Here is a 19,047-nt window from a genome sequence, read left to right on the forward strand (position 1 = left end):
TTCAGTTATTCATGGCAAAAGTTGGCAAGGAGGAAGAACCTACTTCATTTGATCAAGCATCAAAATCACATCATTGGAGAAAGGCTATGAAAGAAGAAATGGATGCCTTGCATGAATATGGAACATGGGAGATCGTTCCGAGGCCACACGAAAAGAACGTAGTGGGCTCCAAATGGGTATACAAAATTAAATACAAACCTGACGGCAGCATAGAAAGACACAAAGCAAGGATAGTAGCAAAAGGGTTTACACAACAATATGGAGAAGATTATGATGAGACATTCAGCCCTGTGATCAAAATGGGAACAATTCGCGTGATTATATCATTGGCAGTTGAATATGGATGGAGACTACATCAAATGGACGTGAAGAATGCTTTTCTTCATGGTGATTTAAGGGAGGAAGTATATATGGAACAACCTCCAGGATACACGAAAGGAGACTCTCATGCATGGGTTTGCAAACTAAGAAAATCTATTTATGGACTTAAACAGGCCTCACGTTCGTGGTTTGACAGTTTCTCTTGCAAGATTCAAGAATGTGGTTTTCGGAGATGTCCTCTAGATCACTCTCTTTTCATTTATCGAAAGGAAAACATATTTACTTTACTTCTTATATATGTTGATGATATTGTTTTCACAGGCAATTCAGAAAAACACATAGAAGAAGCTAAAGTTTTGATGATGCAAAACTTCAAAATGAAAGAGCTTGGTGATTTACGATTCTTTCTTGGAGTGGAGATTGATAGGCACAATAATCGCCTCACATTGACACAACAGAAATACACGTTGGATCTGCTGAAAAAGTCAGGTATGTCTGATTGTAAGCCTGTTGGAACTCCTAGTGTTCTAAATCAAAGACTAAGTGCTCAAGATGGAGAGTTATATGAAGATCCTACGCAATATCGAAGTATTGTTGGGGCACTTCAATATCTTACATTTACTAGACCAGATATTATATATGCTGTGAATCAAGTATCTCAATTTATGCATGCACCTAGAGATACTCACATGGATGCTGTCAAAAGAATATTAAGATATCTTAAAGGGACAGCAGGAGATGGCTTAGTTTATGGTAAGAGTGAAAATATAACTACTGGACATCAACTTATGACATTCACAGATGCAGATTGGGCTGGAGATCCCGATCAAAGAAAGTCCATTTCTGGTTTTTGTATTTTCATTGGACGTAATCTTGTATCTTGGAGTTGTCGAAAGCAAAAGGCAGTAGCAAGATCCAGCACTGAAGCTGAATACAGATGCATGGCTGCAGGTACTGCTGAAGTTACATGGGTTAGACATTTGCTAGAAGACATTGGAGAAAAGATTAAAACATCAATGTTAATGTGCGATAATCAAAGCGCTATTAACATTGCCTTTAATCCCGTACAACATGGTCGAACAAAGCACATTGAGATTGATCAACACTTTGTTAGACAAAAGGTGGAAGACAAGGAGATTCAGCCTATTTATGTTCGTACAGATGAACAAGTTGCAGACTTATTTACAAAAGGATTAACAAAGGAACGATTCTGGTTTCTAAAAGGCAAGTTGTACATGGTGCAAAACCATGCACAACTTGAGGGAGGGTGTTAAAATATAAATCCTTCACCAGCACGTTGAAGAGGAGTCTCTTAGGATTCCACCTCCTTGTAGAATGTGTTAAGATATTTAATGTCCTTGTAACATGTGAAGAGTCTCCTAGGATTCTATGTTGTAGTTAATATCCTTGTTATATGGGAAGTCTCCTAGGATTCTATGTTGTAGTTAATATCCTTGTAATATGTGAAGTCTCTTAGGTTTCTATAATGTAATTAATGTCCTTGGAGCTTGTGAAATCTCCTAGGATTCTACGATTGGAGACTCTTAGAATTCTGGAAATGGGATTATAAATAGAGGCCGTGCAAACCATTTTGGCCATGGCTTCTTCTCCTCAGTTTCTTCTTGTTTTCATTCTCTCTCTCTCCCTCTCTCTCTCTCTCTATCTCTATCTTCCTGCGTGAGTGCTGTTTTCTGGTTACAGATATTGGTGCTAGATTTCTATCAACCTTGTTCCTTTGGAAGCCATTGACGAGTTGGATGATGTGGGTTGAGTCGACAAGAAGCATTGGTAATCTTTGAGGTGGGAGGGAGCCATGCGTTGCCTGGTAGAACGTCTTAGAGTAGTAGGGGATGGTGAAATGATGGGGCCGGGTATTGGTGGGTCATTGGGTGGTGGAATGGGGTTAGCAGGTGAAGAGGAGGTAGGTGGTGAGGTCTCTTGATGGGCAGAGCACTCATGCTCAAATGATTATTGTGATAATATGGGTAAAACAATTTGACTATTAGTGGTAGGGATGTTGCAAACAGGGAACTCATTTTCCAAAAATTTTACATAGCGACTAGTAAAAATCTCATAAGTTTCAAGATCATAAACTTTGTAAGCACTTTGGCCAAAGGAATAACCAATGAGAAAGCAATGTGTTGCCCTAGCACCAAACTTATGAGTTTTGTAAATGTTGTAACTGGAGAAAAGACAATCAAAACTTCAAATGTGGTCATATTTTGGAGCATGCCCATGTAAAATTTCGTAAGGAGTTTTGCCATGTAGGGGCTGAGTAGGAAGTCTATTGAGTAAATACGCAGCGATAAAAACACACTCACCCCAAAAACATAATGGTAAATTGGCTTGAAAACAAAGGGCACATGCGATGTTAAGTAGATCTTTATGTTTACGTTCAACGACAACATTTTGCTGGGTGTCGCAATGCAAAAATGTTGTCTTACTATGCCTTTGGAGTGTAAGAAAAGGTTCATATCATTGGAAGAAAATTCAGTTTCATTATCACTTCGAATTTTTTTAATGGTAGTTTGAAATTGATTTTCTACCATATTGACAAAACCTTGAATAAGAAGACACGTTTCAGATTTATAACGCATAAGATATGCCCACGTACATCGAGAGAAATCATCGACATTAGTAAGAAAATAATGTGCAGCCGGTAGAGAAGTTGTTTTATAACCTCCTCAAATATCACAATGAATCAATTGAAAAGCATGAGTAGTGGATATAGAACTATTAGGAAAGGGTAATCGAGTATGTTTAGCAAGATGACATATAGAACAATGTTCACCATGATTGATTGGAAAAATTAAGAGAACTACAAAGAGTTTTTAACTGTAAATTGGATGGATGGCTAAGTCGAATGTGCCATAAATGGGACTCATTGGTTGTCATAGCAGCAGTGAGGGGTGTTTCTCTCTCAAAGATGTATAATCCATGCTTCAGTCTACCCTTCCCAATCGTCCTCATTGAGCGACGATTATGAATGAAACAAGATTGATCATCAAAGACAAGATGACAGTTATTTTCTGTAATGAGTCTTGAAATAGATAAGATTAAAAGAAAATAATGACACACAAAGAACATGAGATAATGTAAGATATGGGTTGAGACGAATTTGACCAACATGAGTGACAGGCAAACTAGAACTATCTCGGAGCTTGATAGGTTTAGATGTGGTAGGACTAGAATTGAAAAGAGTTGACAGAGAATTAACAATATGGTGAGTAGCCTTGTATCAATGATCCACATTTGCGAAGAGATAAAACAAACAAGAGGAAATGAGAGAGTACCTGCAAGGTTGACTTTAGGATTTTTACTAGTCATAAACTCCATGAATTGACGATAAAGGTCAGGTGTGAAGGTTGTAAGCAAGTCTTGTGACTCTTTCGGGGCATTTGGTAAGACAAATGCATTATCAGTCATGAAAAAGTTTCCTTGTGGCTGTTGACGCAGCGCATTAGAAGATTCTCTCCTTGGAAAACCGACCAGATGATAGCAGCGGGTTTTGACATGACCAAAGCACCCACAATGGTTTTGGGCTTCATTCTGCCCCTGCCCTTGTTCACATTCTCTTGACTTGGCTCTTGCCTCTTTACAACAGCTGATGTGCTTTTCTGATTGAATAGGTATATGAAGTTCACATTGCCTTTCTTCTTGGATTAATAATAAATAAGCTTTAGAAATTGATAGAGTAGGTTACATGAGAAGGATTTGTCTGTGAATAGCTGTATAACTTTCATTAAAACCAGTTAAAAACTGAATCAATCAATCATGTTGCTGAATGTCAATAACCTTTCTTATCACCCCACACTCACAAGATGACTAACGTAAGCATCATACTCATCCCATAAAGCCTTAATCTGTGTAAAATATGTACCAATAGAAGATTGATCCTACTTGCAGTTGATGGTTTGTTGTTGGATATGATAAAGTCGTGGGCTATTGGATTGAGAAAACCTATTTTTTAAGTCTTCCCATACATCGGTTGCATTCTTAGCATATACCACAGTGATTGACAATGATTTGTGAAGGGAGTTAAGAAGCCATGATAAAACCATATTATTGCATCTTTGCTAAGAAACAACTAGAGATGGTGGTGTAGTAGGTTTTTTAATGGAACCATCTACAAAACCCAAATTGTTTTTCGCCGATAAAGCCATTATCATGCCACGTTTCCAGACTTCATAATTACCTCCAGTCAATTGTTGAGAAACAAGAGATGTACCTGAATTGTCGGAGTGGTGTAGATAATATGGATTATCACTTTCTTGAGAAAAGGATTCAGACGCTCCATGCTGATTGCTTGAGGCCATGGCTGTGCTTAGACCACCATAAGAAATAGAGAGAAGAATGTGCAAGACAGGGTTGGGCGGGAGAACAACAGCGGTACTTGATCTTTAGATCGTTGTAATGTCGGGAGGAAGATGCCGAAATAATATGCTGTGTAGCTCGCGTCCCTCCTTCTTACTTATTCTACGACGCAAGAGATAGTGTCGGAATTCATTGTTTCACATCGCCAAGCCACGGTTACCAGAATCTTGAAGTACAGGATTTTGAAGAACAGCGGAAAGTCGCACGACAGCATTTTTGTTTTTTTGTAGCGAGTGTCCTCCATTCTCCAATGAACTCCTCGACAGCCACAATCATAGAAACACCAAAATCATCCAAATTTGAAACCCCAAATCTTTATGAGAATTTGGGAATCAAAGGAAGCATTTATTGCTGGAATCAGCAGGCATTTCTTGAGTCACCGGTGGTGGAGGAAATGGTTGGTACTCTCTTAACTGAGCACCCATTACTCTGAAATTGGTCAGATGGAGTCTGAAGATGTCTGGAATCACAGTCGAACCTTGCTCGACAAGTGAATCGTTGTCGTTCAAGTCGCCAGCAGGAAATTGGCGCTGTGAGCCCACCGTTCTCCCACGCAGTTCTTAGTCCAGTCGATCTCAGTTGAACACAGAGATTACAGAAATGCGATCAACGATTAAACTCATTCTTAGCTATCGCAATCCATCAAGAATGTTAGAATGAATCACCAGATGAACGAGGTTACCCAAATCTATGACAGAATTGGGGAAGCAGCTAGGAAATTCATCATTGGAAGCAGCAGGGCATCCCTCGAGTCACCAGCACTGAAGAAAACGCCAATCGCTGTTTTTGTTCAACTCCAATTGCTCTGAAATCATTCAGTAGACTTCTGAAGGCGCCTAGGATTCAGTTGGAATCCTGCTCGACACTTGATTCATCTGAATTCAAGAAGCCAGCGAGGATCCGTTGCTGTGAACAGTAAGCGTCCTTTACACGAGCTTTGTTTTTCGATATCTCCTCTGACAGAGTCCACGATCACCAATACAGAATTTGAAATTAATCAAGTAGATCAATGCATCAATTAAAGCATAGAGGATTATTAGAATGAATCACTAGTGCTATGATTCGACCCAATTCCAAATAGAAATCAGGGATACGATCGCCGTGAGTGGTGGTATTGGGTCGACCTTTGCCTCTATTCTTCGACGGACGATTTGGTTCGAATTCCATCACAGTCCTGGAGAAAGTCGAGGGACGATCACCAAGTCCTAGAGAAAGTCGAGGGTTGGTCACCGGAAACTGGTGGCGTCTCTCACTGTCGCTGGAAGCAGATAGTGTCCCTCGACTTCGACATCCGGTGATGAGATGTACACCGATCACAAGGATGTTCGGTCGGGCTTCCTCACGAAGAACATGCTCTGATACCATGTTAAGTGGGAAAGAATAAAAATACAATAAAAAAAGAAGTACTTGATATTTGTTCTCTCCTGTCCATGTTATTTTTAGTACAAAGACAATAGTAAGATAAGGATAGACACGATATCTTCTCCAAATCAAAAACAGAAAATATCAACAAGATAACTCCTTAATTAACATGATTGGTTCTTATCTGGATAGCCACCGTTAACAGGATATGTCAAACCTGTGACTCCTGAAGGTATCTAATACTAGAAAAAAAATTGGAACTCTTTTTCCCTTTCTGAGAGGAATCTAAATCACATGCAAAGATATTAAGAAAATCATGGCTTTTTTCGAACAGCCACAGAGAACGAGAAAAAATAGGCGGTTTGGAGCTGGCTAGGGTGGGTGATACATGCTTCAAAACCTTGGGGATGGAGGCAGCAGGAGATGTGCGAGATATTGGTGTGCCGGTTAAGGCATTCTCTCAGGTTGCAAATGGGCACTACGGTGGTTTTCCCCCTTTGGGAGAAGCATCACAAATGTTGCATATTTAAGGTGCATGCCAGCCATGAAAAGAGCGACAATGATGAGTAGACGAACCCCCATTGCCAAAATGGGGCCAATAAGGCGGATCAAGTGAAAGAAACCCTTAAACAGGCAGCTCAAGCTGCAACAAAAACATGGACATTTGTTGTCAATGGAGAAAGCCAGAAAAAGGTATGCGACATCCCTTCACTAGAAATCAAAGACATGGATGGCAGAAAGACATTGTTTATTTCAAATGCAGCCTATAAGGCTACGACTCGCCCTTTCGATTTTGCTGCCATTGCCACTTTGGTTGGAGGGCTACTTGATTACCCCTTCATATTTGAGACGCTCAAGCATCAATGGAAGCACCTTCTTTCAGTGAAGTTCACCACAGTCGGAAAAGGGAACTTCCTCGTCATAACCCACTCAAAACAAGAACTTTTGGAAAGCTTGAGGCCTGACACCTGGAAAGTTGGAGGTTGCTTTCTCACGGCGAACAAATGGTTTCTAGGAATGGAGATGCAATTAACAGCATCATCCAAGGTACACATATGGATTAGGTTGCCGAACCTGCCTCTGTTCATGTGGAATGAGAGAACCCTTGCTGACATTGCTATGGTGATGGATGCATGACTGGTAGGGATGGATCGTTGTACTAAACGCATGGATAAACACAGCTTTGCGTGAATCCTAGTGGAAGTTCCACTACCCTCGCGTTTGAAGATGGGAAAAAGCTAATGTTGGCCGTGGAATATGAGGAGAGGGTTAAGTTTTGTTCAATGTGTGGCTCAACCACCCACAATACAGTAGCATGTGTTTTCAGGAAGGAAGGAAACAACCAACATGATTGTGAAAAAGAAGGTTGGTCCACAGTTAAAGTGGTTAAAAGGCAAGGCAAAAGGTACCAAACGATTACGCCCAACAACAAAGAAAATGAAAACAAATTCAACATCCTCAAATCAGAGGATATTGAAGCTCTATCTGATGCATCTCCTTTGGGACTGCTGCTTTCATCCCTTACAACTTCTGAGACAGCACATGCTCATCATCATAGGTCTTCCACACCCCCCCCCCCTGCCCCCCCGGGCATCAGGAGCATGTCGAGGTCGAGAGGAGGAAAATTCTCACATTGGGGCCCATGGCGATAGTGCAAAAAACCAGATAAAACCCAACACTAAGGACACAATTGTCACCCCGCCAGCTTTTGGAATCAATGCTCAAGTTGATCCAGAGATGACTCAAAAAGCAATATTTGCTTTTTCTGCATAGACCAAAAAGTCAAGGAAAAGGAGATGTAGAGGTACTAACAAGCGAATTCTAAACAACGTGGATGACATTGTTTCTAAAACGACAGCTCAAGAAGAGGAGCAGGATGATGGCAACATGGCAACAGATGTGCAAATGCCCAAGGCTGTCAGCGTCGCCCTACAAGAAGCGATGCCCAAACTTGTAGATATTAGCATAGACCAGGACATGGCGATTGACCCCGGAGGAGGTGCACCCAAGTGGGCTGGCCAAACAAATAGTGATGGAAGTCAATATGGGGAAGGGGTGGGCAAGGAAACTTTGCATGCTGGGCAACCATCATGAAAGTGTGTAGTTGGAACATAAGGGGACTAGCAGTAGGGCATCTAATCGGAAACTTCGGTTCACCCTTGCCAGGTATAACCCTGAAATTTTTTTCATTATTGATCCTAAATTATATCTTGAAGGTGTTAGAAAGCTGCAACTTATGTGGATATCATGCAATTTTGAAGGTGTTAGAAAGCTGCAACTTATGTGGATATCATGCAATTTCAAAGACAAGAACAACAGGTTCACGTCTCTCTGTCTCCTATGTGGATATCATGCAATTTCAAAGACAAGAACAACATACTACATTCTCTGTGATAGGTGATTATCTAGATACTGATTTCAAGCGTAGAATGGAAATTACTTGACCTGAGAAAATTATCATGTCCTCTAAGGAGCCTCTGGTCTGCCTTGGAGACTTCAATGGTGTAAGTGGTGCTGTTGAGAAATTTGGTAGCCCTCCTGCTCAGTTGGCTTGTATGACCTTTGCGAACTTTATCAATAGTTGCAACTTAACAGAAATTTCTAATTCAGACATCAAGACTATTTGGACTAACAACCGTATGGGCCTTGCCAATGTTATGAGCAAGATTGATCACTATTTTGTTACACCTTCTTGGATCGATCTCATGTTTAACTGCAATGAACTCATGATTCTCCCTCGTACTTGCTCTGACCGCAATCTTATTATTCTCAATACTTATTATCGCAGAATTGGGGCTTCTGGCAGAGCCTGCTTTAGATTTTACAACTTTTGGATGGAAGAAACAAAATGTCAGAATCATTAAGGACTACTGGCAAGAGACTGACTATGGCTGTCCAATGATCAGGATTTTAAATAAACTTGAGTTAGTCCAAATGACGGTGACGGTGTCCTCTTGGGTGACGAGGTATGGCAGAGGCTTTAAAACTGACATTAACATGCTCAAAAATGCCATGTTGCAGGTGCAAATCGAGGCTGATAATGGTGATCTGAATGCTATTCAGAAGGAAACTGAATATAGAGAGCAATTGAGCCATCTTCTTCTAATCGAAGAGCTCTATTGGAGACAAAAGAGCAGAATTAAATGGCTTAAGGATGGTGATGCCGATACCAAGTTTTTCCATGAGTCAATCAAAAGTAAAAGACACAGAAATAAAATTAATGCAATCACAGTGGATGAACAAAAACTTGAAGAGGAGGAAAACATCTGCAAGTCCTTTCATGATCACTTAAGCAACCTGTTGAGTAGAGGCAATGAAACAGGGCAGTTGTCTTACAAGATGCGTCAAGGGATAATAGTCACGACAGCAGAGAATGTTAGCTTACTAGCCCCCATCTCTGACGAGGAAATCATTTGGGCGACTAAGGGTGCAGACCCTTTGCATCTGGCCCCGATGGATTCCCAAACAAGTTTTACATTCAGAACTGGGACATTGTTAAAGATGATATTCAATCTTATATTAAGATTTTTTTTGCCCATGGTAGGTTGGTTTGTAAGGCCAACTGAATGCATATTGTTGTCATTCCTAAGACTACATGTGATCATAATATTGAGAATTTAGGTCCATCTCACTTTGCAATAGCACCACCAAATTCTTAAGTCGAATCATGCTAAGAAGGATGAGACCTACTATTGATGCTAACCAAAATGCCTTTTTAGCAGAGAGATGCATCCAAGACAACATTGTGCTAGGTCAAGAACTAATCCATTCTATGGAAGCTAGGAAGAGCAAGTCTCTTTGTCTCAAAATTGATTTCAGCAAAGCCTATGGCAGAGTGTCATGAGAGTTCTTGGAGAATGCCATGCAAGTGTTGGGTTTTGACCCATTTGGTACAACAGGTGATGACTTTGGTTAGAACAGTTAGTATGACAGTCGTGCTTAATGGCAAGGAGATTTTTCTTCAAAGAGGTTTAAGACAGGGTGACCCTTTGTCTCTGTACCTTTTTCTCATTGTTGCTGAGATGTTTACGAGAAGCCTGAAGCATGTCATTAACAATAAGCAAGTTAAACTCCCCACTATAGGTAAAGACAGGTCTGACATCGACTCACAGTTTTATGCTGATGACTTGATCATGTTCTTAGCCTACCACAAGAAGTCCTTGAAGACCATAAAGGGAATCCTTCAAGATTTGAAAAATTAATCAAGTCTCAAAGTAAACAAAGACAAAAGCACTATTATCGGGATCAATACCAACCCGAGTGAGCTTAGCAAAGCTGCTCGTATTATGGAGTGGCAAGGTGGGCAACTCCTCCTCAAATATCTTGGGGTACCTCTTCAAAACAAACGGTTGGTAGAAAATCAATGCTCTGGGCTGTTGCTTAATATTGAACAAAAATTGGGGAGCTGAAAGAAAAAATTGTTGTCGTATGCAGGCAGACTATGCTTAATCAAGTATGTATTGTCTACTATCCCATCTTACATAGGAATAGTATACAAACTGCCCCTTAAATTTATGCAAAAAGTAGAAAGCTTGTGTGCTAACTTCCTTTGGGGCTGCAATGATAACATAAATAAAGCACATTTGATTAAATGAGATTAACTTTGCTTACCGAAGAGCGAAGGAGGAGTCGGCATGAGAAGGATCAAGGACACTAACACAACCAATCTTGCTTACCTAGCTTGTAGATCGCTAAGTACCGATAACATTGGGCAATTATGTCAGAAAGAAATATCTCAAAGATCATGGTTTGTGGCATTCTGTCTTTTACTAAAAGTTCTATAATTTGAAAAGATATAGTTAAATCTTGGAAGCAAATCAATGATAAAGTCTGTTGGCAAATTAAAGATGATAATAGAGCCAAATTTTGGATTGACAACTGGGCAAGTAGGCCCCCAGCAGCGGTGATTGATGTTAATGACCCAATTCTTGAGGTTATAAATCCTAGAATCACTGTTAGAGAGGTTATGTATGGTTCTAATCAGGAACTGTGTGCTACAATGAACAAATGGAGACCTGATACTGCGATGTTCACCATGGTGGATAACCAGGCTGATACACTCGTTTGGGCTAATCAACACTCTTGCCTCACCACTTGGAAAAAGATTTGGGAGGCTATCAGGCTGCATAGGGAAACTGGTGTTAGTACATTTGGGTAAAAGATGGATTACCAAGGGCAATTTGGATAGTTTATATTGGGTGTCAAGGCAAAACCATGACTGAAAACAAACTCAAAAAATTAAGAGTGTAGTTGCCCTCAAGGCGTGTTCTGTGCCACACACACGAGGAGGATGAAAGCCACCTGTTTTTTGGTGGCCCGAACTCGAAAATGTTATGGCAATTCATTGCAGCTAAATTCAATAGAAGATTCCTCATGAACACACCATTAAACAATGTCTCATTTGGTAGTTTAGAAGGAAATTTAGAAGGAAACTATGGGCGAGCATATGGAAAACAACTTTCCACATGGCTATTTGGTTCTTATGGCAGTTGAGGAACAAAGTGAAACATGATCAGGAACAAGTAGTTGGTGCCTACTGCTCTACATTTTGAGAACATGGCATAGAACAATACAATAAAGTTAACCAGAATAAAATGGACAATCAAAGAGAGGAAATCTGGCTACACCAAGTTATGTTAGCAGATTGGAGCTTCCAAGAGGAGTTGGTTACAACATCTACATTGCATCTTGGCATGGAGAAGGTTTGAACCGTATTGCAGGACTGAATAGATGCGACAATGGAGGATACAGGTTCGGAGTCTGTTCTTGGTCGAAAGAAGGGAGAGTATTCTTTGAGAACTGAGTTTTGAACAAATGTCTAGGTAAGATTAATACCAACGAGCAGATAATTACCATACAAGCCAACAACGAAGCTTGGAAAGATGAGTTGGACAAAGCCATCAAAGGTACCACAGAAAGGGCTAGACATCTTTTGCACGTACTGAGTATATTAATAGATTGCAGTTGTCATACCAACAGCTTTCAGTGGAAGTTTGTAGTATGTTGCTTTTATGTTCCGGTGATAGGGGATATAAAGAATGTGTTATGGGACAAGTTAGCTGGGATCCCAATCAACTTTCTTTTTGGTAATGTAATCATATGAGAAGGATTTGATTTGTTTGCTCTATATATCCCATTTTTTGGCTAATAAAATGGATGAGGGCCTATCCCTCAACAGGTTTTCACCAGAAGGAACACTAGATAGCTGCACAAGATTCAGTCAAGCAAGTCAAGTCAATTATGAACCATCAGATGGAGTTAAATGAGATAAGACATTGGCCAGTGAATCCTGTAAATAGAAGCGGGGGAAATGTGAAATGAAATGGTCTGCTTGATGAATTGCGTAGGGACCCGAACATAAACCTCGATAAATCCAATTCTAACATGTCTCAACAAAACAAACAGTGGAAACCTATGACGAGGCTCAATGTCCTCTAGCAATATACAACAAAGTTAGAGCATAGTTTGTTGAATGGATGCCAAACGATGATCCTTAATTGACATGAAGAAAAGTCTTCTTCCATTTGATAAATTTGATGCCAAAAACAGAATCCACTATTTTTGACTCGACCAGGCTAAAGAGTTCGGCTATTTGTAACCTTCATTCTTAGATTTTGCAGCATATATTTGCAATAAGGACAATGGCATTTCCTTCGTAGTTGCACCTCCCAATAAGCACTAGTTTTTCTTATTGGCCTTACGAAGTTATCTGCTGTTGCTCTCTGAAAAAGGTAAAAACTATATTCGATTTCAATGATTTTCTTCCAATTGTTTTAAGTTCCTGGGCTGCCCTAATTGGTTAAATATTACATAGTCACAAAAAACATGTTCACATTTTTAAACTGAGTTTTTTCTCTATTATAATACAGTGAGCTTGAAAGAAGGAAAAAGTACAGTAATTTTTTAAAAGCTTTAAAAAATTCCTAAAAATGAGAGAAAATTAAAATAAGTGAACACCATAAAAAAATAAGTAGTTAACAAATAAAACATTAGAAAATGAAAACAAAAAGTTTGACATTAAAAAGAAAAAAGAAAAAATGCAAAAAAAACGAGAAAAAATATTTTCTTATGCTTTTTTCATTTCGGTGTTTTTTTTTAAGAAATACTATTTTTTAACTTTTAAATGGCTGACATATTTCTTGCTTTTGTATGCATTTTTTTCAAAAAAACATGTTTTTTTTTAAACTACGGTTCAGGGCAAGTGCTTCGGCGACGTTCTTTTGCTACGGGAGTTTGTTACTATTTCTTCTAAATATATTACTTTTTAAAAAGAAAATAATAGTATGCATCTACTATATATCTATAAGGAGTTCTTTCCGAAAAACTTGCAAAAATATTGTGGTGTTGTCAGCTTATTACGATGGTCTGGTGATACATTTCAATGCAAATTTGGGGGATGTTCCGATTACAATATATCCCAGTTTTTTCTTGACAACCTCGCCTGGTATTAAAAGTGTCAATACGGTCAAGATATTGAAATTTTGAAGTTATTAAAATCCGATTATCCGATAGAAACTTCATCCCCGCCTTATCGGCATGGCGGAGGAGTGAACCTCTGAGCTTTCATGGAGGCAGAGTCATGGGAATTTGATCCTCACATGAGCCACTCTCCATGCAAAGCCAAAGCCTGCACACGAAGCCATGAAGCCCAGGATTCATGGGCTCCCACAATATCTTGGGAGCGGGAAGAGGAGTGACAGATGGGACAAATGTTCGTCACGGGCAGCCCCTATCTGCCTTCCTCTGCCATGTTTCCTTCCCCCGCCTCTTATGAACGGCAGGCTCCGCCGCACTTCTCTTCCTCAACCTGATAAGATGGTCATGTTGGCCGGATGGACTGGCGCATTTCAAGAGCTTCCCGGACTAAGATAGAAAAATGAGAGACCACGTCGCAGTTCCGAGTCAAGGCTTCCGGTTACCTTTCATACTGTTAAACTGTCTTTGGGAAAAATTTGAAATATAAAAGTTACATATTCACGAGCAAGTTTTTCCCCAGTAACAAGGACACCCTTTCAACTTCTTGTATTCACGGGAAAAATTTGAAATATAAAAGTCAACAAGGAGGCCCTCCACCTTTTATCTATATCCACATATGGCCGCCCCTTTCATTAGGGTTGTTGCACAAGGAGTCGAGTTTAACTCTTATTCACTTATCAAAAATCAAATTAAACTTATTAATCCATTATAAACGAGTCGAACTGGAGTTCAAATGTAATGTATGCTCAAAATAGTAAATGGATTGATTTTGAACTATAAAAGTTTTATTTGTTTAAACTCAACTTAACTTGACTACATAATAAATGCTGAAATATAATTACAAAATAATTAAAGGATTAGGAGTTAAACGATTTAACGAATTAAAAGAAATGAAACCGATGACAAAAACAAGTCAAATGAACGGAGCTCGAGCTCAATGTTATATGGTCGAGTCAAGAATGAGCACGTCCTTGGCTGATATATAGAATTCGAATCAAGTTTGGGACGAGCACGAGCTGGCTTAATGGCCTCGACAGAAAAGGATACACACTTCACGAGCTGGCTTTTAGTGCGTGTTTGATGCACATGAAATGTACAGTGCATCATAGATTTTTTTTTTATACGGTTTATGCGCCGCTGTATCACGCGGGGAAAATTTACCGCACAAAGGAGTCCGGAATCGGCGGATTTTTTATCGAGAAAACTTTTTTTTTTTTGCCCGTTAGGGCTTCACCCATGCGCATCTTGCCTGCGTCTTCCTGTTTCAGCGAAGTAGCGGTTGCTGCCTCTTCCTTCCTCGGTGTATCTTTTGAGCATCTACCGCTGGCCGCCGGTGAAAGGTAGTTCCATTTCTCTGCTATTTTCTCTCTCTCTCTCCCTCTCCCCCTCGTATTTTCCAGGCCCCTTTTCTCCATTCCATTAATCATCCAACACTCTCGCCCTCGGCCTTCCGATCGTCTTCCCCTTGAAGGGTTGCAGAAATTACAGCCCCTACAACAAAAACCTCAGTTAAGGCCCTCATTTCCCCCGTGTCCGGTTTCTTCCAGCCCGCTTTTCTCCAATCCACCAGTTTTCAGCAGCATTCATTCCTCTTGCTTTCTGCAAGTTCCTGTTTCAGGTCATATTTCTCTCCTACTCTCTCTCTTTTGCAATCTCGTTTTCTCTTGTTTTTCCCACCCCCTTTTTCTCCATTCCGCCAATTTCTCAGCAGCATTCAGGTTCTGCCAGGGTTGAGCAAGTGGCATGCCTGAATTGGAAAAAACGTAACACAGGAGAGGACTTGGTAAACTTGCAGTTGCTAGTGAGGCTACCGATGACCCACGAACTATAGTTTGTAAGCTTTTTTTCTTTTTATATATTTAAGAAAATGTGTTTTCCATGACACTCAGAAAGACATCCTCATTGAGAGTATTTTCACTTTTTTTGTTATATATTTTTGTTGTAGATGCTTATGATAGTAGGGCATCCCTTGCAAGGCAATGTCAAATCATTGTCTTGTTCGTGAAGAACTTTTATGGAAGTACCTGAGGATTGCATATGTGTAACGTGAAACCTTCCAATTGTTTTTGGAATGCCTACAAGAGTGTTCAGTAAAAAGACATGATAGTAAAAAACAACGACAGGCTCGCCTGTCGCCCTTTTCACGAGAGAGGTCCCCTTTTCGTGGGAGGGGGCTCATCGAGTCATCGGAATGGGAGGGTGTTTTTGTCATACAAAAACAACACTTGCCGTAAGTGAAGGTGGTTGTTTGTAATGTATGTCAAAATTTGAGGACTGACTTGTTCACCTTTGGAAGTTAAGGGCTTCTTTGTTGTTGACGCTATCTGTAATTTTTTCATTGAAATATTATGTCCATGCCACATGTCATTCGGACTTGTCTTCCAATTTAGACTTGAGTTTCTGATTAATTAGGTTGATGTAACCTGTTTTCATTTTCTTGGTGCCCTTTGTTTTATCGTGTTATCTGTAACGTTGTGTCTTCGCAACAACTTCCAACCTAGAAATGGCAAACACTGAAAATGAAAAATGCCGGTTTAATCTGATAAGACATTCCGACGCTGTTTTTTTCACAAATTCAAAAAAGTGTAATATGGGTGCATGCCGAGAAGAGGAGCCCGTCAAAAGACAAGTTTTGGGACGTGTTCACTTGTTCTGTATTGTCATATTATGATATGAGAAGAATTGAATTAAATTCTTCAGAATAAAAAAAATGATGAACATGCAGGGAAGCAGAAGAGCGTGGAGAATCTGACTAAAGCATCCGGAGGCCTAAGATTTGGACAAAAGGCACCTTGTTCTCTGCCAATTCACACAGCAGTCACAAGTTGTTGAAGTTTAAAATCAATTAAAAACTGTCTCATTTAACTCTTTGTTCGAGTTTAAGAGTGGTCTTATGTCTTTTGAGATATGTAGTTTTAAATTGACTTGTTTCTTTGTGAGTTCATGGTTATCTTCGGAAACATCGCCTCAGAATCACCCAAAGTTTTTATCATGCTAAATGACAAAACATTGCACGTAGGAGTTAGGACGGATCTAAAGCCCCGAACTGCATTAAAAGCCGCTTCCCGCTTCTGGAGGAGAAACCTCGCCGGCACTACGGAGAACCGAGCGGCTAAGGGGCAGTCGCTACTAGCAGCCATGATTGCAGCAGCCGGCTTGACACCATCCTCCACCGTAACACCTACTGCCCAGCATCGCCACCACCACCTTTGCAGACCCCATTCTCTCTCTATCAGAGCCGCCTCCGCTCCTGTTGCTCCGCCACCACAAAGGTCACAAGCGCCGCCGTCCCAAACAGAGAACCTCAACAAGTACAGTAGCAGAGTCACCCAACCCAAGTCCCAGGGCGGGTCTCAGGCCATCTTGTATGGCGTCGGCCTCTCTGACGACGATATGAACAAGCCCCAAGTGGGGATATCGTCCGTTTGGTACGAGGGGAACACGTGCAACATGCACCTGCTTCAGCTCGCAGAGGCCGTGAAGGAAGGGGTGAGGGAAGCCGGGTTGGTGGGGTTTCGGTTCAACACCATCGGCGTCAGCGACGCCATTTCTATGGGGACTAGAGGGATGTGTTACAGCCTGCAGTCGAGGGATCTTATCGCCGATAGCATCGAGACAGTGATGTCTGCGCAGTGGTATGATGCCAACATCTCAATTCCAGGGTGCGATAAGAATGTAAGACCTCCACGAACTTTTGTTATTTCTCTTTCGATGTTGTTCTTGTGATTGGTGTTCGTTCTTTTTTTATTTTTTTTGTATCCCATCTAACCGTTAGTAGTTCGGAATGTGACAAAAGAATTTCTTATGAAACCATTTATACTAGATCGGTTGATGACTTTGGTTGTTATCTAAATGAACGGTGGGGTCGTCTTGTCTCGCGTTTTACTGTACTCTTTTGGTGATGGTGAAGCTTTAGTTTCAATGTAACCATGTTCTATGAACTCAAAATTAGGTAGACCTTGCTTATCATATGTCCGCACTAGGTGTCTGTAATCGCTAAAAAGAGGAAACCTTAATTTCATTTGAACAGGACGGTAAGGGAGGACTTTGATGAATTTTCCTTAAATGTTTCATCCAATTAATAATATCAGTAGATTTTATCATTAAGATCATGGTCCTGTAACGTTCTTTGAATAAATCTTTTAATTGAAAACAACATGTCCTAATTTTGCTGATTTTTTTTTAATTTGTAGGTGTCATATATCCATATCATATTAGGTTCTCTGACTCCTAAGTCCTACCGTTCAACAAGGCACCACGATAAACGATCTTCTTTTAAGAAACTAATTGTTACCTACTAAGTTGGTAGTATTTGGCACGACTAGCTTGACCTGATATTTCAATAGCTTGTTGTGCACCAAAATACGACCTTTAATAGCTTACAATGTCAGTTTACACGAGGCTGTTATGTCTGAGAAAGTGAGGAATTGCAATTGTTATAATTTTTTTGTGCTTTTATGACTTTTTTCCTTTTAAACATTCTAATACCATGTAATGTATATTATAGAAAAATGCTTTGCAGGCATGGGCTAAAAGGACGGAACACATGCTTTTGTTTGTGTATTTTTCATTATGTAAAGGAAAAGATGACAATTAAATAAAATTTTCTCTGTCCATATGGTGGTCTCCATTTTTTGAGGTGATAACTTGTGGAGACTTATTGCTGTTGAAGGATAGCAGATAGTGGGATATGAATTCTATTTTACTCATGAGGACACGAATGGGAAATTTCTGTTTTTCGTTTTTGTTCAGTATGTTTTTATACAATATTTGCTTTTATTTTCTAGTTAAATGATTAACTTTTCTTTGGATTTTTTTTGACATGACATGTACTTATAGATGCCAGGTACAATAATGGCTATGGGGCGTCTTAATCGGCCTGGTATTATGATTTATGGTGGAACTATCAAGGTTCGTACTCGTACACCTATTGTTGTATTTTCTTTGCTTCCTTTCTTCGTTGTGGAAATGACATCAAGACTCTTTAGGATTGAATTGTTGATATTTATGATCTTCACTTTATCCTTTGAAGTGTGCTGGCACCTCATAGTGGCCTATTCATTGAGTCTTACCAAGAGAATAACTCCACCATCTTCCAATTTTTCCAGTTTTTCCTAGAACTCTATATGTTGTAGTGAATACATGTAGCTGCTAGTTTCTTAGTACCATAGTGATTTGCTCAAAAGATTGATGGATGTCATCTGCTGATATTGTTCCTGTTTGCTGTCAATGCAGCCTGGGCACTTTCAGGGAAATACTTACGACATTGTTTCTGCCTTCCAGGTATGCATTTTTTGTCTGTCTCTAGAATATGATGTTCCCTTCTTTGAAATCTTTAATCTAAACTTTGACAGTTTGACAATTTTTATATCTTGATGTTCTTGTTTTGTTTAATTTTCTCATCTGAGATGTTTGTTTCTTGTAGAGCTGTAATTTTATTTCTCAAATTGACCTTTAACAATTGAATTTTAAGGATGAGAAATTTGCATAAGACATCTGAGACTTTCGTTGTGT

The 19,047-nt window shown here is 39.9% G+C and overlaps 1 protein-coding gene across 3 annotated transcripts in view; it reads left to right on the top strand.

Moving 5' to 3' along the window:
* Positions 1–14,658: 14,658 nt before the first annotated feature.
* LOC116257613 (dihydroxy-acid dehydratase, chloroplastic) overlaps positions 14,659–19,047 on the top strand; it is a 33,372-nt gene continuing 28,983 nt past the window's right edge. The window contains exons 1-5 of one of the 3 annotated variants that reach the window (XM_031634548.2): positions 14,663–14,873; positions 15,262–15,367; positions 16,553–17,208; positions 18,373–18,444; positions 18,769–18,816. In XM_031634548.2, coding sequence (XP_031490408.1) covers positions 16,672–17,208; positions 18,373–18,444; positions 18,769–18,816 — 657 coding nt within the window. In that variant the 5' untranslated portion in view covers positions 14,663–14,873; positions 15,262–15,367; positions 16,553–16,671. Of the gene's footprint in view, positions 14,874–15,261; positions 15,368–16,552; positions 17,209–18,372; positions 18,445–18,768; positions 18,817–19,047 lie in introns of all 3 variants that reach the window. The other 2 variants (XM_050078805.1, XM_031634547.2) reach the window with 2 other exon arrangements.

The sequence above is a fragment of the Nymphaea colorata genome, chromosome 7 (assembly GCF_008831285.2).
Source record: "Nymphaea colorata isolate Beijing-Zhang1983 chromosome 7, ASM883128v2, whole genome shotgun sequence".
In the NCBI taxonomy this organism is placed as follows: Eukaryota; Viridiplantae; Streptophyta; class Magnoliopsida; order Nymphaeales; family Nymphaeaceae; genus Nymphaea; species Nymphaea colorata.